This window comes from Hyla sarda, chromosome 5 (assembly GCF_029499605.1).
Source record: "Hyla sarda isolate aHylSar1 chromosome 5, aHylSar1.hap1, whole genome shotgun sequence".
NCBI lineage: Eukaryota > Metazoa > Chordata > Amphibia > Anura > Hylidae > Hyla > Hyla sarda.
Genome location: NC_079193.1, coordinates 347,545,440 through 347,563,326, shown reverse-complemented (window position 1 = coordinate 347,563,326; position 17,887 = coordinate 347,545,440). Strand labels below are relative to the sequence as shown.

Sequence of the window (17,887 nt, the reverse complement as noted above, 5' to 3'; positions counted from 1 at the left end):
TATGTGGCTCCTTGTAGTCTCCACTGGGGAGACTTTAAAGGGGTATTCCAGGTAAAAACTTTTTTTTATATATCAACTGGCTCCGGAAAGTTAAACAGATTTGTAAATTACTTCTATTAACAAATCTTAATCCTTCCAATAGTTATTAGCTTCTGAAGTTTTCTGTCTAACTGTTCAACGATGATGTCACGTCATGGGAGCTGTGCATGATGGGAGAATATCCCCATAGGAGCTGGACAGCTCCCGGGACGTGAGTCATCAGAGAGCAGTTAGACAGAAAACAGCAACTCAACTTCAGAAGCTAATAACTATTGGAAGGATAAAGATTTTTTAATAGAAGTAATTTACAAATCTGTTTAACTTTCCAGAGCCAGTTGATATATAAAAAAGTTTTTGCCTAGAATACCCCTTTAACAAAGGTGAATGTATTCAACCAACAGTGTCCTTTTAATTTAATCCATCTTTAATTTTAATATGTTGCCATATGAGTAGGTGTCAACAAGTCCCAACCACTTGTAGCTAAAACAATTGAAAGAACACCTTAGTCTCACAAGAGGCCTTCACCCGCTTCCTTCTTTCTTGCCCCTTAGGACCATGATTGACAGGCTGCTATGTACTGTATGCATATATATATATATATATATATATATATATATATATATATATGCATACAGTACATAGCAGCCTGTCAATCATGGTCCTAAGGGGCAAGAAAGAAGGAAGCGGGTGAAGGCCTCTTGTGAGACTAAGGTGTTCTTTCAATTGTTTTAGCTACAAGTGGTTGGGACTTGTTGACACCTACTCATATGGCAACATATTAAAATTAAAGATGGATTAAATTAAAAGGACACTGTTGGTTTTGTGGATTTTTGCTAACAAACTGTGCTGAGAGAATACAAGGAACACATAGTTATATATCCTGTGTACTCAGTGACAGTTTGCTATATATATATATATATATATATATATATATATATATATATATATATAGCAAACTGTCACTGAGTACACAGGATATATAACTATGTGTTCCTTGTATTCTCTCAGCACAGTTTGTTAGCAAAAATCCACAAAATTTTTTGGACCATTTTGATTCCTAAGAACACAGCCATACTCAGGTGACAGATCACGTCAGTGTGTCGGACCATAGAGAAGTGAAATTAACACATGGGCTCTGTATAAGGAGATTGATGTGATAATATACGTATGGACTTCTTACCAATAGATGGAAAAAATTTAAGAAAGGTGAAGATTGCCATGAGTAGATTTTTCCTTCTTCCAACATATCAACTTAAGAACTCACCGGTCACTTACTGCCTGATACAGAACCTCCCCCAACAGATGCCATTGTCTCGCAATTATTATTGTCTCCTTTCACCTAAAAGCGTTTTTCTTGGCTGGCTGGCTGACCGATGTATGAATAGTAGAATATATATCATTTTTACCATAAAAATGGCGGATCCCCTGAAATTGGAAATTTGAATTAGTCATTATATGTGATATAATAGCTTTGGTGGGAAAATACAATCAGTGGGTTATAGAGCAGTGAACAGAGTCTTTGCCCAATGTAAAGGAAAGCCTAGAAAAAAAACTATCCCGAAGATGAAATATGTGTGTTATAAAATGCATTGATTGTAATCCCTGATGGTTCGCTACTGAAACTTTTTAATCCCTGATGGTCAAATGAGGTTGTAGTAGGTTTCAGTTATAGAGGTGCTTAGATTGTAAACTTTAGGTTGACATTAGATGACAAACCTGCCAATTATCTTATATGTATACGAGGATTTAAATTCTCCACACCGGCAGATGTTAGGGGAAAGAAGAATTGGGGAGTATCATTTTAAGAAGAGAAATTATTTTGTACTCAAGGGAGATAAGTAAAGTAGGGAGTCAGGAGTAGCATTGAAAGAATCTCGATGGTTGATTCAGATTTTTACAAGTGCAGGGACTGCTGTTTAAGGCAGGAGTCCCTCCGCCTATAAATAATTCTCTCGAAGTGAATCCTAAAAAATGTGGTTCAATTTTATTTTATTTTTTTTTCATGCTGAAATTAGGTGCAAACAGGTTTGTGACAACCAGATGCACTCATCTCAATTACGATGTAGACAGAATTATCTGGTATTGCGTTATTCCTTTTGACTTAGAACATTTCCCTCCCTGAGCTTGTATGTCTATGGGGGGTAAGAAGTAATACTATAGTTTTTAACCAAAACAAGTGTTTTTCAGGAAGCTTATGGGTGTGACTCCTCTTCATCAACCAATATTACTACAGTTCCAAGGCAACTACTACATTTTTTATTTACTCTATTTTAGTTTTACTTTTTTTTTTACTATTTATTCTGTAGGGCTGTCAGTAGACTTATCTGTTCTATCACACAGATGACTTATAAACTTGATATTTTTGATTATATCTCCAGCTTCTAATCAGCAGTTACAAATCCTGCGCATAAAATCTCTGCAGGATCCTGTATGTGTGAACGTACCCTAATAGTTATTGGACATTGAGGGAGATTTATCAAAAACCGTGGTGAGGAAAAGTTAACCAGTTGCCCATAGCAACTCATCAGATGACATTTCAATTTTAAAAGGGCCTCTGAAAAATAAAAGGAGCAATCTGATTGGGCAACTGGCGATCTTTTCCTCTACACAGGTTTTGATAAATCTCCCCCATTGTGTGGACATTTATCTACTCCTACCTCAAGTTCAGTTTGGGTCCATAGGTCGTCTTATATAGTTACATAGTTAGTACAGTTGAAAACAGACATATGTCCATCAAGTTCAACCAAGGAATTAAAGGGAAGGGGTGTGGTTGGATGAAGGGGACGGGATTATGTCAGGACTCTATCTGTTAATCTCATTATTTCAATGGAGAGTGACCTGACCACTGTACTGAGGACTGGAATATTCTCATTCACATGATCATTGGGGGCGCCAGCATCCATACTTTTTTTTTACTTATCTTTTTAACTTATTATTCTGCCCATAAATCTTATAACTGATATTTTAGGTTTTCCCACTTAAAAGGGTAAAAAATTGCTTGCTTATTTGGATTCATTGACCAGGACTACTACTACACCTTAAAAAAAAAAAAAATTCTGCATATTCTCCTTAACTCTCTGAGAGTTCATAGGTTCATACAGCTCTGGTTTCGTGATTATAAATAGTCTATGAATTGCTTTGACTTTTTTAGTACATTGTGTTATATTTACATGCTGTTCTGGACTTTTTTTTTCTTTAAGTGTTTTTGAAGCTCAGGAATATTCTGTCTCTCTGTGTATTCCCTAGGTGCAGGTTGTCAGTTTCGCAACAGAACATAACTGGGACTCGTTGGATTTTTATGATGGAGGTGACAACAATGCTCCAAGACTTGGCAGCTATTCAGGTAAGCAAGAACTACAGGCTTCTTCCTAGTGACCTATTTTAATAGCGCTGATGAAACCGAAAAAAATTGGATGAACTCTCCGAGAGTATAAATAATTGGAGCATACATTTAGAAAGGGATAATGCGTATTTGATTTTTAAAGAAATGTGCTTTGTATTTTTTTATATTTTAGAGATTCATTACTGTAAAAATATCGGTGTAAATGAACACTGTTGTGTGTATATATATATATATATATATATATATATATATATATATATATCACAAAAGAAAACGTCCGGCACTCAGGGAGTTGCAGATAAAACTTTGTAGATGGCTTTATTCAAACACTGTAGGCAGGACTTTTGTCCTGCCTACAGCGTTTGAATAAAGCCATCTACAAAGTTTTATCTGCAACTCCCTGAGGGCCGGACATTTTCTTTTGTGGTTTCTACTGAGCCGGGAGCGGTACCGGGTATAAAGAGGGGTATAAAGAGGTACAGGCCTTATAATACATGTGATGCATTAGGACTTATTTTGGTCACTAAACTCATTTGGGACACTTGTTTGACACAGTATAATGTGTGATAGAAGTTTTAAACAGTGCGGTTTCCATATTTTGCAAAAATATAGTTTGCTGTGCAGTGGTGCTTTATCGCAGAGTGCTGGACAGCAAAGAGGACACCTGGCCTTGAGGCTGTCAATGTGCCTTGTTTTCTATGCCAATAGTCTATTGCACAACTCAAATAGCATAACACGCCTCCGCTAGTATTGATGGCAGTTATGGCTGTAAATACCCATGCCATAGCGGAGTCACCTGCCAGCACACACCTTAACTCTTAATACCCAGGACTAATGCCCTGCCAGACCACACACCCTTAGCTACCTGTCTCTATTGTAAGGTATTGACATGATGTAAGTAAAATATACCTTATGTTGTTACTTAAAATATTGGAAAACAGTTTATTCATTGTTAGATTTGTTAAGATGCTTAAGATAATAACTTAAAGCTAATATTAATAAATTACTCAGTAATGTTGAACAACACCGGCGAAGTTTTGCTGAATTCATGACTATTAAGGGAAATGATAAAGCAAACATTAAGCTGGGCCCACATTATTGGGCTTGGTTTGGTGTGTCAATAAGAAAGCCCTGGAGATTGGTTCAACCTCTACCCCTTTTACATTACCCTTGGTCTATTTCCCTGCTCTTTGTTCGTAGTAACACATTTTCTCTGGAAAGAGGAGTCCTGCATACTGTCAGTTCTCATAAAAATACCATAGAGGATGGGACTAACCAAGATTGATCCCCTTCTCTGCAAATGCCCTACAGTAACCCGAAGGCCTACCTGTATGGCGCATATGCCCTTACTCAGTGGGTTATATTCAAACACAAATAATTCAAAGTGTTTTTGGGGACTTCAATATCTGGTTGGCCTGGATGTAAAACTGTGAGTGTAACCAGAAGTCTCCTCACCGTTTCATGTGTAATGGTCATACTGGGGTTCTGAAATTCAGATCACTCTGAAATTAATGGAATCTGAGTAGCAGTAACCTAGCACAGCAACTACACATTTTTGGAGCCGAGGCTTTCAGCTTCTTTGGGTCATGGACTCCCACCAATCAGATATTAATGGCATTTCCTGACAAGAAAGTCCATGAAAACCTCCTTTAATAGTAAGAATAGTTTTTTTTTTTTTTTTATAGAGAACAGTGAACATTTTGTATAATTATAGAGTGTCCATTGTGAAAGTAAGAACATACAGTGGGACAAAAAAGTATTTAGTCAGCCACCAATTGTGCAAGTTCTCATACTTAAAAAGATGAGAGAAGCCTGTAATTTCTCATAGGTATACCTCAACCATGAGAGACATAATGAGAAAAAAATAAAATCACATTGTCTGATTTTTAAAGAATTTATTTGCAAAGTATTGTGGAAAATAAGTATTTGGTCAATAACAAAAGTTCATCTAAATACTTTGTTATATCCTCTTTGTTGGCAATGGTCAAACATTTTCTCTAAGTCTTCACAAGGTTTTCACACACTGTTGCTGGTATTTTGGCCCATTCCTCCATTCAGATCTTCTCTAGAGCAGTGATGTTTTGGGGCTGTCTCTGGGCAACATGGACTCTCAACTCCCTCCAAAGGTTTTCTATGGGGTTGAGATGTGGAGACTGGCTAGGCCACTCCTGGACCTTGAAATGCTTCTTACGAAGCCACTCCTTCATTGCTCGGGTGGTGTGTTTGGTTTGGGTTCATTGTCATGCTGAAAGACCCAGCCCCGTTTCATCTTCAATGCCCTTACTGATGGAAGGAGGTTTTCACTCAAAATCTCACGATACATGGCCCCATTCATTCTTTCCTTTATACGGATCAGTCGTCCTGGTCCCTTAGCAGAAAAACAGCCCCAAAGCATGATGTTTCCACCCCCATGCATCACATTAGGTGTGGTGTTCTTTGGATGCAACTCAGCATTCTTTCTCCTCCAAACACGACGAGTTGAGTTTTTACCAAAAAGTTCTACTTTGGTTTCATCTGACCCTATTACATTCTCCCAATACTCTTTTGGACCATCCAAATGCTTTATAGCAAACTTCAGATGGGCCCGGACATGAACTGACTTAAGCAGGGGGACACGTCTGGCACTGCATGATTTGAGTCCCTGGCGGCGTAGTGTATTACTGATGGTAGTTAATTTTTGTTAATTTGGTCCCAGCTCTCTGCAGGTCATTAACTAGGTATTCCCGGAATTCCCACGGGCGTATGCTCCAGAAAGTTAAACAGATTTGTAAATCACTTCTATTAAAAAATCTTAATCCTTTCAGTATTCATGAGCTTCTGAAGTTAAGATTGTTCTTTACTGTCTAAGTGCTCTCTGATGACATATGTCTTGGGAACTGCCCAGTTTAGAAGAGGTTTGCTATGGGGATTTGCTTCTAAACTGGGCGGTTCCCGAGACACATGTCATCAGAGAACACTTAGACAGAAAAGAACAACCTTAACTTCAGAAGCTCATAAGTACTGAAAAGATTAAGATTTTTTAATAGAAGTGATTTACAAATCTGTTTAACTTTCTGGAGCCCCACGTCCTGAACAGGTTAATACAGGTAACAAGGGGAGGACAGAGGAGACTCTTAAAGGGGTACTCCAGTGGAAAACTTTTTTTTTTTTTCAATGAACTGGAGCCAGAAAGTTAAACATATTTGTAATTTACTTTTATTAAAATATCTTTACCTTCCAGTACTTATTAGCAGCTGTATGCTACAGAGGAAATTCTTTGCTTTCTGAATTTCTTTTTTGTCTAGTGCACAGTGCTCTCTGCTGACACCTCTGTTTGTGTAAGGAACTGTCCAGAGCAGCATAGGTTTGCAATGAGGATTTTCTCCTGCACTGGACAGTTCCTGATACGGGCATCAGATGTCAGCAGAGAGCTCAGTGGACAAGACAAAAAAGAAATTCTAAAAGAAAATAATTTCTCCTGTAGCAAAGAACTGCTAAAAAGTACTGGAAGGGTAAAGATTTTTCAATAGAAGTAATTTACATATGTGTTTACTTTGTGACACCAGTTGATTTAAAAAAAAAATAAAAAATTCCACCGGTGTACCCCTTTAAAGAAGAAGTTACTGGTCTGTGAGAGCCAGACATCTTGCTTGCTTGTAGGTGACCAAATACTTATTTTCCATGATACTTTGCAAATAAATTCTTTAAAAATCAGACAAAGTGATTTTATGGATTTTTTTCTCATTCTGTCTCTCATGGTTGAGGTATACCTATGATGAAAATTACAGCCTCTCTCATCTTTTAAGTGGGAGAACGTGCACAATTAGTGGCTGACTAAATACTTTTTTGCCCCACTGTAACAGTAAATATGTCTGATCGGAGCTTGCTTCATATGTTCCTGGTAACACTTTTGTTTTTTCTTTCCAGGAACAACCATACCTCATCTTCTAAACAGCACGTCCAACAATCTTTACTTAAATTTTCAATCAGATATCAGTGTTTCTGCAGCTGGATTCCATTTGGAATATACAGGTACTTATCTGTTTTGTATAGTCAGCAACACCAGTATTAATTTGCTCTGAGACAGTCAGGATCATAAATACAGTCACCCAATGCTACAAAAATCAGAACTAATAGTGCCAGACAACCAGATAACTATGATGATAATAATAATAATAATAATAATAATAATATGTGTTGTGTATAGATGTTAAAGTATATTTTTTCCTATTTTTATACAACCCTTTTCAGTGTCCAGTTGTGTTCTTTAAACTGGATTGCAGAGTCATTGTTTTAGAAAGTACCAACACTATTATAAAAACGTTATCAATGTTGTATTCTAACCTCTTTATATTATATTACAAATGCATTAGAAAACACAATTTAACCTCTTAAGGACCCAGCCATTTTATACCTTTTTTGAACATCTGACCACTGTCACTTTAAACATTAATAACTCTGGGATGCTTTTAGTTATCATTCTGATTCCGAGATAGTTTTTTCGTGACATATTCTACTTTAACATAGGGGTAAAAAAAATGTTGTAGCTTGCATCCTTTCTTGGTGAAAAATTTGAAAATTTTATGAAAAATTTGAAAATGTTGCATTTTTCTAACTTTGAAGCTCTCTGCTTGTAAGGAAAATGGATATTCAAAATATTTAAAAAATTTTTTCACATATACAATATGTCTACTTTATGTTTGCATCATAAAATTGACAATTTCACTAAAATGTGTGTTTCCCCCCCAAATTTCAAATTTTTGCAAGGGTTAATAGCAGAAAATACCCCCCAAAATTTGTAACCCCATCTCTTCTGAGTATGGAGGTACCCCATAAGTTGACCTGAAGTGCACTACGGGCGAACTACAATGCTCAGAAGAGAAGGAGTCATATTTGGCTTTTTGAGAGCAAATTTTGCTCGGGGGCATGTCCCATTTAGGAAGCCCCTATGGTGCCAGGAGAGCAAAAAAAAAACCACATGGCATACCATTTTGGAAACTAGGCCCCTTGAGGAATGTAACAAGGGGTACAGTGAGCATTTACCCAAACTGGTGTCTGTCAGATCTTTGGAACAGTGGTCTGTACAACATTTTTAATTTGCGCAGCCCACTGTTCCAAAGATCTGTCAGACACCAGTGGGGTGTACATTCTCACTGCACCCCTCATTACATTCCGTGAGGGGTGTAGTTTCCGAATTGGGGTCACATGTGGGTTTTTTTTTTTTTTTGCGTTTGTCAAAACCGCTGTAACAATCAGCCACCCCTGTGCAAATCACCTCAAATGTACATGGCGCACTCTCCCTTCTGGGCCTTGTTGTGCGCTCCCAGAGCACTTTGCGCCCACATATGGGGTATCTCCGTAGTCGGGAGAAATTGCATTACAAATTTTGGGGGGCTTTTTTCCCTTTTACCTCTTGTCAAAATGAAAAGTATAGGGCAACACCAGCATGTTAGTGTAAAAAATTTATTTTTTTACACTAACATGCTGGTGTAGACCCCATCTTCACATTTTCATAAGGGGTGAAAGGAGAAAAAGCCCCCCAAAATTTGTTAGGCAATTACTCCCGAGTACGGCGATACCACATATGTGACCCTAAACTGTTGCCTTGAAATACGACAGGGCTGCAAAGTGAGAGCGCCATGCGCATTTGAGGCCTGAATTAGAGATTTGCATAGGGGTGGACATAGGGGTATTCTACGCCAGTGATTCCCAAACAGGGTGCCTCCAGCTGTTGCAAAACTCCCAGCATTCTTGGACAGTCAACGGCTGTCCAGCAATACTGGGAGTTGTTGCTTTGCAACAGCTCGAGGCTCCATTTTGGAAACAGTGGCGTACCAGACGTTTTTCATTTTTATTGGGGAGGTGAGGGGGGCTGTGTAGGGGTATGTGTATATGTAGTGTTTTTTACTTTTTATTTTATTTTGTGTTAGTGTAGTGTAGTGTAGTGTTTTTAGGGTACAGTCACATGGGCGGGGGGTTACAGCGAGTTTCCCGCTGCGAGTTTGAGCTGCCGCGCAAAATTTGCTGCATCGCAAACTTGCAGCCTGATACTCACTGTAAGCCCCCTTCCCATGTGAATGTATCCTGTACATTCACAGGGGGGGACCTCCAGCTGTTGCAAAACTACAACTCCCAGCATGCACAGTCTATCAGTGCTGGTAGTTATAGTTTTGCAACAGCTGGAGGCACATGGGTTGGGAAACACTGAGTTAGGAAACAGACAATGTTTCCCAACCAGTGTGCCTACAGCTGTTGCAAAACCACAACTCCCAAACATTCTCAGGCATGCTGGGAGTAGTAGTTTGGCAACATCTTTAGAGCCAGATGTTGCCTAACTACAACTCCCAGCATGCTTGGAGTTGTAGTTTTGCAACATCTGGAGGACTACAGTTTGCAGACCACTAACACAGTGGTTCTCAATCTGTGCCCTTCCAGATGTTGCAAAACTACAACTCCCAGTATGCCAAAACTGTCCAGGCATGCTGGGAGTTGTAGTTCTGCAACATCTGAAGGGCCAGATGTTACAGAACTACAACTCCCAGCATGCCTGGACAGTAAGGGCATGCTGAGGATGTGTAGTTTTGCAACATCTGGAAGGGCACAGTGGTCTCCAAACTGTGGACCTCCAGATGTTGCAAAACTGCAACTCCCAGCATGCCCAGACGCCAAGGGCTGTCTGGGCATGCTGGGAGTTGTAGTTTACAGGGTCCCAATACAGCAATGCATGTCGCTTTACGGTGACGTGCATTGCTGTAAAGGGCCCGACCGCGGCTGAAGATCAACTCAACTGTCGCCGCCGCCGCCGTCGTCTTCATCGCAGGGATCTGGGTCTTCAGGGACGAGGTAAGTACCGGTGCCGGTCCCCAGCACTCCCCCGCCGCGTCCTCTGGTCTTCCTCCCGTCCTCTACGGACTTTCAGGGGCCGGGCAGGACGGGAGGAAGTAACCGCCCCCCCCCTCCTGCGATTGGTCGGTTAACTAACCGACAGATCACAGGGTATAGGAGGAGGTGGCCGGTTTGCCACCTTGCTCCAATACTTCAGCATGGTCCTGGCTGTCTGTGAAAGCCGGGATCATGCGAAATTACCGAGCGGTCGGGTCCCAGAGACCCGATCAGCCCGGTATCGCCGCAGATCGCAAGGGCGATTTCCCTTGCGACATGGGGGGCCTACATGGCCCCCCTCGGCGTTTGCCCTGGATGCCTGCTGAAGGATTTCAGCAGGCATCCAGTTCCGATCTCTGCCCGGCGTGTGGCAGAGACCGGAAAACGCCAGGGCGTATGGATACGCCCTGGGTCCTTAAGGCCCAGGGTGTGAGGGCGTATCCATACGCCCTGGGTCCTTAAGAGGTTAAAGGGGTATTCCAGGAAAAAACTTTTTTTTTATATATATATCAACTGGCTCCAGAAAGTTAAACAGATTTGTAAATTACTTCTATTAAAAAATCTTAATCCTTTCAGTACTTATGAGCTTCTGAAGTTAAGGTTGTTCTTTTCTGTCTAAGTCCTCTCTGATGACACCTGTCGCGGGAAACGCCCAGTTTAGAAGCAAATCCCCATAGCAAACCTCTTCTAAACTGGGCGTTTCCCGAGACAGGTGTCATCAGAGACAACTTAGACAGAAAAGAACAACCTTAACTTCAGAAGCTCATAAGTACTGAAAGGATTAAGATTTTTTAATAGAAGTAATTTACAAATCTGTTTAACTTTCTGGAGCCAGTCGATATATAAAAAAAATGTTTTTTCCTGGATAACCCCTTTAACTGCATTTTTAGAATACAACCTTAAAGGGTGATCTCAGGTGGAACATTACAAAAATGGAAGAAATATGGCACATAACATTTCTTAGATATTCTCTAAAATAACTTTAAAGAACAAAGCACTGTGCAAATGTCAAACCAGAATAAAAGGATACTGTGGCTATAGATGGCTAAATAGGTATGGGTCGGGAAACCGAATACAAACAAGGTCACAATACCAATTTGCCCTTCCGTGAGGAGCCCAGTATCAATCAACAATTCCTGCATATGAAACACTTAACAAAAGAAAAATCTGTCTTATAAGTCCCAACGCATTTCTCCCTCTTTAAAAAATGATTAAGACAATGGGCCTCATTAACTAAGAGTGGAGTATAGTTTTCTTTGTGGGTTTTTGTTTCCTACAGATATTTTTTTCATGGAATTTACTATTCAATCTTGTATTTGGTGATTTTTTCCTTCCTTTGCTTTTGAAACACATGCTCTGAGCTGGTGGGTTTTCCAGAGCTCAAATCCTTCACATTTTTTTATGGGAACATTAGATAATTTGTAGCTTTCTTTTGAAAATGTAGGCACACCCCTTTTTCCTGATGGCCATGCCCCTCTTCAGGGTTTCCTGTGTAAAGTAGAGAGTTGGTTGGGTTTTTTGGATTTTTTTGTTGGAGTTTCTGGCACACGACACATGCGACACAAAAAAAAAAACCCTATAAAATCTACTCGGAAAAGCCTTAGTAAATGAGGCCCAATACTAGGGTTCATCAGGGGACCACAGTTGCAAGATCACAAAGCCTACCCAAAGATATGGCTGCACAGATCAAGAGAGCACCATACAATAATAGTGTTACGGTCCCAGATAGAACCACTCACTCAGATCCCCCGGCAGGAACAATAATGATGATGGCTCCAATCAAACACTTCTCCGGCAGAGAAGCAGCCATTCTCAGTAGGCCCATATTAACTAACACAGCAAAGCCTCTGAACTGTACCGAAAGATAGATGAAGTCCTCCATTGCCTCCCCATATTTACGTCCTTGGCCGGCTCCCGCGATATAACACCGGGTCACGCGGTGACCCCGTGTCATATTGGGTCGGTACCGGGACCTGGGGCCAATCGCATGCGGCAGTTGAACGCCGTGTCTAAAATGAAAGTGAAAGCTTCCCGGCTGCTCAGTAGGGCGGATCAGCTGGGACACGAGCGGAGGTCCTTTTACCTTCCTCCGGCATGTCCCTTCGGCGATTGATTGCTCCAAGCATGAGATGCAGGCTTGAGCAATCGACCGCCGATAACACTGATCAATACAAAGCTATGGCTTTGCAGTGAACAGTGTATAAGATCAGTGTGTGCAGTGTTATAGCCCCCTATGGGAGCTAAGTCCAAATTACCCCCCTTTTCCCATAAAAAAAATGTTAAAAAAAGAAATATAAACATATGTGGTATTGCCACATGCGTAAATGTCCGAACTATAAAAATATATCATTAGTTAAACCGCACGGTCAATGGGGTACGTGTAAAAAAAAATTCTAAAGTTCAAAATAACATATTTTTGGTCACTTTTTATATCATGAAAAAATGAATAAAAAGCGATGAAAACGTCTGATCAATACAAAAATGGTACCGCTAAAAACTTCAGATCACAGCACAAAAAATTTGCCCTATGGAAGCCTAGGCTAGCATTTCTCCTGCGGTGTTGCTATCAATGTGAGAAGAGGGTTGCATTGACAATCCAACACAATGGGCAGCACATTGAACACATTTTATAAGTGGTCAGAAACTTGTAAATAACTCATGAAAGAATAAAGTTATGTTAAAACCAAGCACATCATTGTTTTTCTTGTGAAATTCCCAATAAGATTGATGTGTCACATGACCCTCTTCCAATTGAAAAACAAAAGTTGGATTCAAAATGGCCGCCATGGTCACCACCCATCTTGAAAAGTTTCCCCCCTCACATATACTAATGTGCCACAAACAGGAAGTTAATATCACCAATCCATTCCCATTTTATTAGGATGTATCCATATAAATGGCCCACCCTGAATTCCACAGTGTTCTACACGTTTTTGGCTTTCACCTCTGTCCCTCTCCCTAGTGAGGTTCACAATCTATTTTCTCTATTAGGCAGGGTTCACTTAATCAGGCGTCCATCATAGTTTCCCTCCAGCGTGCACCGGAGCTAAACTGATGCTAGAACTGATCCCATTAATTTAAATGGGACAGTTCCGATCATCCAGCGCCTCAATTTTGACGCCAGATGCTTGGACACGCCGGACGGCACCAGACAGGGGGACACAGCTTGCTGTATTCCCCTGTCCTCCGTCCAAAAGCAATGAATGGCGGATGCCATACAACTGATGACAACTTGTCATCAGTTGTGGTATCAGTTGCGTCAACATCTAGGCTGCAGGATGTCGGACATATGTAAACCCAGCCTCACAAACCTATCAACACGTTTTTCGAGTGTTAAAGGAAATAGTAGTAAATCCAGTCAAAAATGGGGAAAACATACAAACTTCAAGTAGGAGTTGGTCTTGGTTCAATAGCACCTTGGTTTATCTTGGACCCCGGCGCTGCAGACAGCAGTGACAACCATTGAGCCACAAATGTCCCCAGATCCCATAAGATCAATGCAAAAAATGTACAGACAACATAAGCTTATTGCTGGGAATGACTGGTAATTCTGTGACTCTTAATACTTTTAATTACTTATTGCACATTACTCAATAATGTACATAGTGTTTGGTAAGGAGAGCTGTCAATAGTCTCTGTAATGATTTGCTTTGAAGCCATTATGCAACTATTATGAGATCCGATCCAGTATCATAGATAGAAGTGTTTATTGATGGCTCTGAAGACCATTAGCACAGTACGATGTGTTATACTGTAAATTGTTTGCGCATTTGTAAAACAATGTTTATGGAGTCATTGTCATGTAAATTGTCATTTAATGTAATTGTCATGTAAGTATTATCTATACACAGCTTTATCAACCATTTGTGGACTGAGCCTCTATATACTGTAGCCTGCTCTTGAAGATTATGTTTTGGTCAATGTATAATAGAATGAATGCCCTGGAGCAGGAAAAAAGCAGAAGACGACTAATCAACTTTTGGGGCTTAAAGGGGTAGTCCAGTGCTGAAAAACTTTTGAAAAAAAGTTTCAGATCGCAGGGGGGTCCGTCCGCTGGGGCCCCCCATGATCTCCTGTATGGGGCCCCGGCTTGCTGGCCAGATAGCGGGTGTTGGCCACTGCACGAAGCGGCAGCAGACATGCCCCCTCAATACAGTACTATGGCAGAGCCGGAGATTGCCGAAGGCAGCGCTCCGGCTCTGCCATAGAGTTGTATTGATGGGGCATGTCAGCCGCCGATTCCTGCGGTGGTCAACACGCTCCCTTCCCGTGGGCTGCTCAGGAGATTGTGGGGGGCCACAGCGGTCGGACCCCACATGATCTGAAACTTATTAGGTTAGTTGATAAATTTTTCAGCACTGGATATCTCCTTTAAAGAATCTCAGAGAATAACCTAAGAGTGATTTAATCTTAACCCCTTAAGGACTGAGCCCTTTTTCACCTTAAGGACTCGGCCATTTTTTGCAATTCTGACCACTGTCACTTTAAACATTAATAACTCTAGGATGCTTTTAGTTATCATTCTGATTCCGAGATTGTTTTTTCGTGACATATTCTACTTTAACATAGTGGTAAAATATTGTGCTAACTTGCATCCTTTCTTGGTGAAAAATCCCAATATTTTATGAAAAATTTGAAAATTTAGCATTTTTCTAACTTTGAAGCTCTCTGCTTGTAAGAAAAAAGGATATTCCAAATACATTTTTTTTATTCTCATTTCCAATATGTCTACTTTATGTTGAAATCATAAAGTTGACATGTTTTTACTTTTGGAAGACACCAGAGGGCTTCAAAGTTCAGCAGCAATTTTCCAATTTTTCACAAAACTTTGAAACTCGCTTTTTTCCGGGACCAGTTCAGGTTTTAATTCATATTAGAAATACCCCACAAATTACCCCATTATAAAAACTGCACCCCCCAAAGTATTTAAAATGACATTCAGTCAGTGTTTTAACTCTTTAGATGTTTCACAGGAATAGCAGCAAAGTGAAGGAGAAAATTCACAATCTTCATTTTTTACTCTCGCATGTTCTTGTAGACCCAATTTTTGAATTTTTGCAAGGGGTAAAAAGGAGAAAATTTTTACTTGTATTTGAAACGCAATTTTTCTCGAGTAAGGATATACCTCATATGCCTATGTAAAGTGTTCGGCGGGCGCAGTAGAGGGCTCAGAAGGGAAGGAGCGACAAATGGTTTTTGGGGGGCATCCACCTTTAGGAAGCCCCTATGGTGCCAGAACAGAAAAAAAACCCACATGGCATACCATTTTGGAAACTACACCCCTTGGGGAACATAACAAGGGGTAAAGTGAACCTTTATACCCCACAGATGATTCACGACTTTTGCATATGTAAAAAAAAAAAAAGGTTTTTTTCCTAAAATGCTTGGTTTCCCAAAAGTTTTAAATTTTAAAAAGGGTAATGGCAGAAAATACCCCCCAAAATTTGAAGCCCAATTTCTTCCGATTCAGAAAACACCCCATATGGGGGTGAAAAGTGCTCTGCTGGCGCACTACAAGTCTCAGAAGAGAAGGAGTCACATTTGGCTTTTTGAAAGAAAATTTTGCTCTGGGGGCATGCCGCATTTAGGAAGCCCCTATGGTGCCAGAACAGCAAAAAAAAAAAAAAAAACACATGGCATACTATTTTGGAAACTAGACGCCATGGGGAACGTAACAAGGGGTTAAGTGAACCTTTATCCCACAGGTGTTTCACGAGTTTTGCATATGTAAAAAAAACTTTTTTTTTTTACCTAAAATGCTTCTTTTCCCAAAATTTTACATTTTTAAAAAGGGTAAAAGCAGAAAATACCCCCCAAAATTTGTAAAACAATTTCTCCCGAGTACGGCGATACCCCATATGTGACCCTTAAATGTTGCCTTGAAATATTTGTAACACAATTTCTCCCAAGTAGGGCGATACCCCATATGTGACCCTTAACTGTTGCCTTGAAATACGACAGGGCTCCAGAGGGAGAGCATCATGCGCATTTGAGGCCTAAATTAGGGATTGCATAGGGGTGGACATAGGGGTATTCTACGCCAGTTATTCCCAAACAGGGTGCCTCCATCTGTTGTAAAACTCCCAGCATGCCTGGACAGTCAGTGGCTTTCTGGTAATACTGGGAGTAGTTGTTTTGCAACAGCTGGAGGCTCCGTTTTGGATACAGTGGCGTACCAGACATTTTTCATTTTTATTGGGGAGGGGAGGGGGGCTGTGTAGGAGTATGTGTATATGTAGTGTTTTTTACTTTTTATTTTATTCTGTGTTAGTGTACTGTAGTGTTTTTAGGGTACAGTCACACGGGCAGGGGTTTACAGTAGTTTCTCGCTGGCAGTTTGAGCTGTGGCAGAAAATTTGCCGCAGCTCAAACTTGCAGCCGGATACTTACTGTAAACCTCCGCCCATGTGAGTGTACCCTGTACATTCACATTGGGGGGGGGGGGAGAAACATCCAGCTGTTGCAAAACTACAACTCCCAGCATGCGCTGCAGACTGTACATGCTGAGAGTTTTAGTTTTGCAACAGCTGTAGGCACAATGGTTATGTATCACTTGACCTAACTCAGTGTTTCACAACCAGTGTGCCTCCAGCTGTTGCAAAACTACAACTCCCAGTATGTACGGTGCATGCTGGTAGTTGTAGTTTGCAACAGCTGGAGGCACACCGGTCGTGAAACACTGAGTTAGGTAAAAAAAAAAAAACTCTGAGTTTTACAACCAGTGTGCCTTCAGCTGTTGCAAAACTACAACTCTCAGCAGTCACCGACAGCCAACGGGCATGCTGGGAGTTGTAGTTATGCAACCAGCAGATGCACCACTACAACTCCCAGCATGCACTTTAGCTGTTTGTGCAAGCTGGGAGTTGTAGTTATGTGCCTCCAACTGTTGCAAAACTATAAGTCCCAGCATGCCCATAAGGGAATGCTGGGAGTTGTGGTGGTCTGCCTTCTGCTGTTGCATAACTACAGCTCCCAGCATGCCCTTTTTGCATGCTTGGAGCTGTTGCTAAGCAACAGCAGGAGGCTGTCACTCAGCTCCAACTGCTGCTCCCCAGGTCAGTCCCTCGCCGCTGCTGCTCCTGGGGCCCCGATCCCAACAGGGACGCCGGGGATCGGGGTCCCCAGCTGCCGGGGTCCTCTTCCCGCACCCGATCACGTCCTCCGGAAGAGGGGCGGAGCTGGTTGCGGGAGTGACACTTGCAGCAGGTGCCCTGATTGGTCGGCCGGTAAACCGGCCGACGAATCAGGGCGATCATGAGGTGGCACCAGTGCCACCTCACCCCTACTGGCTATGGCTGTAATTCCAGGGTCACCTGGTCACTCGAGACCCGATTGACCCGGAATCCGCCGCAGAACGCTGGGCTGAATTGTCCAGCGATCTGCGGCCATAGCCGACATGGGGGGACATAATGACCCCCCTGGGCGATATGTCGCGATGCCTGCTGAACGATTTCAGCAGGCATCGGGTAACGGCTCCCCTCCGGCTAGCGGCGGGGGGCCGAGATTTGACAGGACGTACTCAAACGTCCTGAGTCCTTAAGGACTCGGAAAATGTGCCGTTTGAGTACGTCCTGCGTCCTTAAGGGGTTAAAGGGGTTAAAGGAAAGGATAGGGGATAACATGTCGTGGGAGGTTAAGCCACGT

At 41.3% G+C, this 17,887-nt stretch overlaps 1 protein-coding gene across 6 annotated transcripts in view; it reads left to right on the top strand.

The window, feature by feature from the left end:
- CSMD3 (CUB and Sushi multiple domains 3) overlaps window positions 1-17,887 on the top strand; it is a 1,342,864-nt gene that overhangs the window by 1,008,803 nt on the left and 316,174 nt on the right. For all 6 annotated transcript variants that reach the window (XM_056522623.1, XM_056522621.1, XM_056522626.1 and 3 more), the window contains 2 exons: window positions 3,286-3,382; window positions 7,289-7,393. In XM_056522623.1, the coding sequence (XP_056378598.1) occupies window positions 3,286-3,382; window positions 7,289-7,393 (202 nt within the window). The remainder of the gene's footprint in view (window positions 1-3,285; window positions 3,383-7,288; window positions 7,394-17,887) is intronic.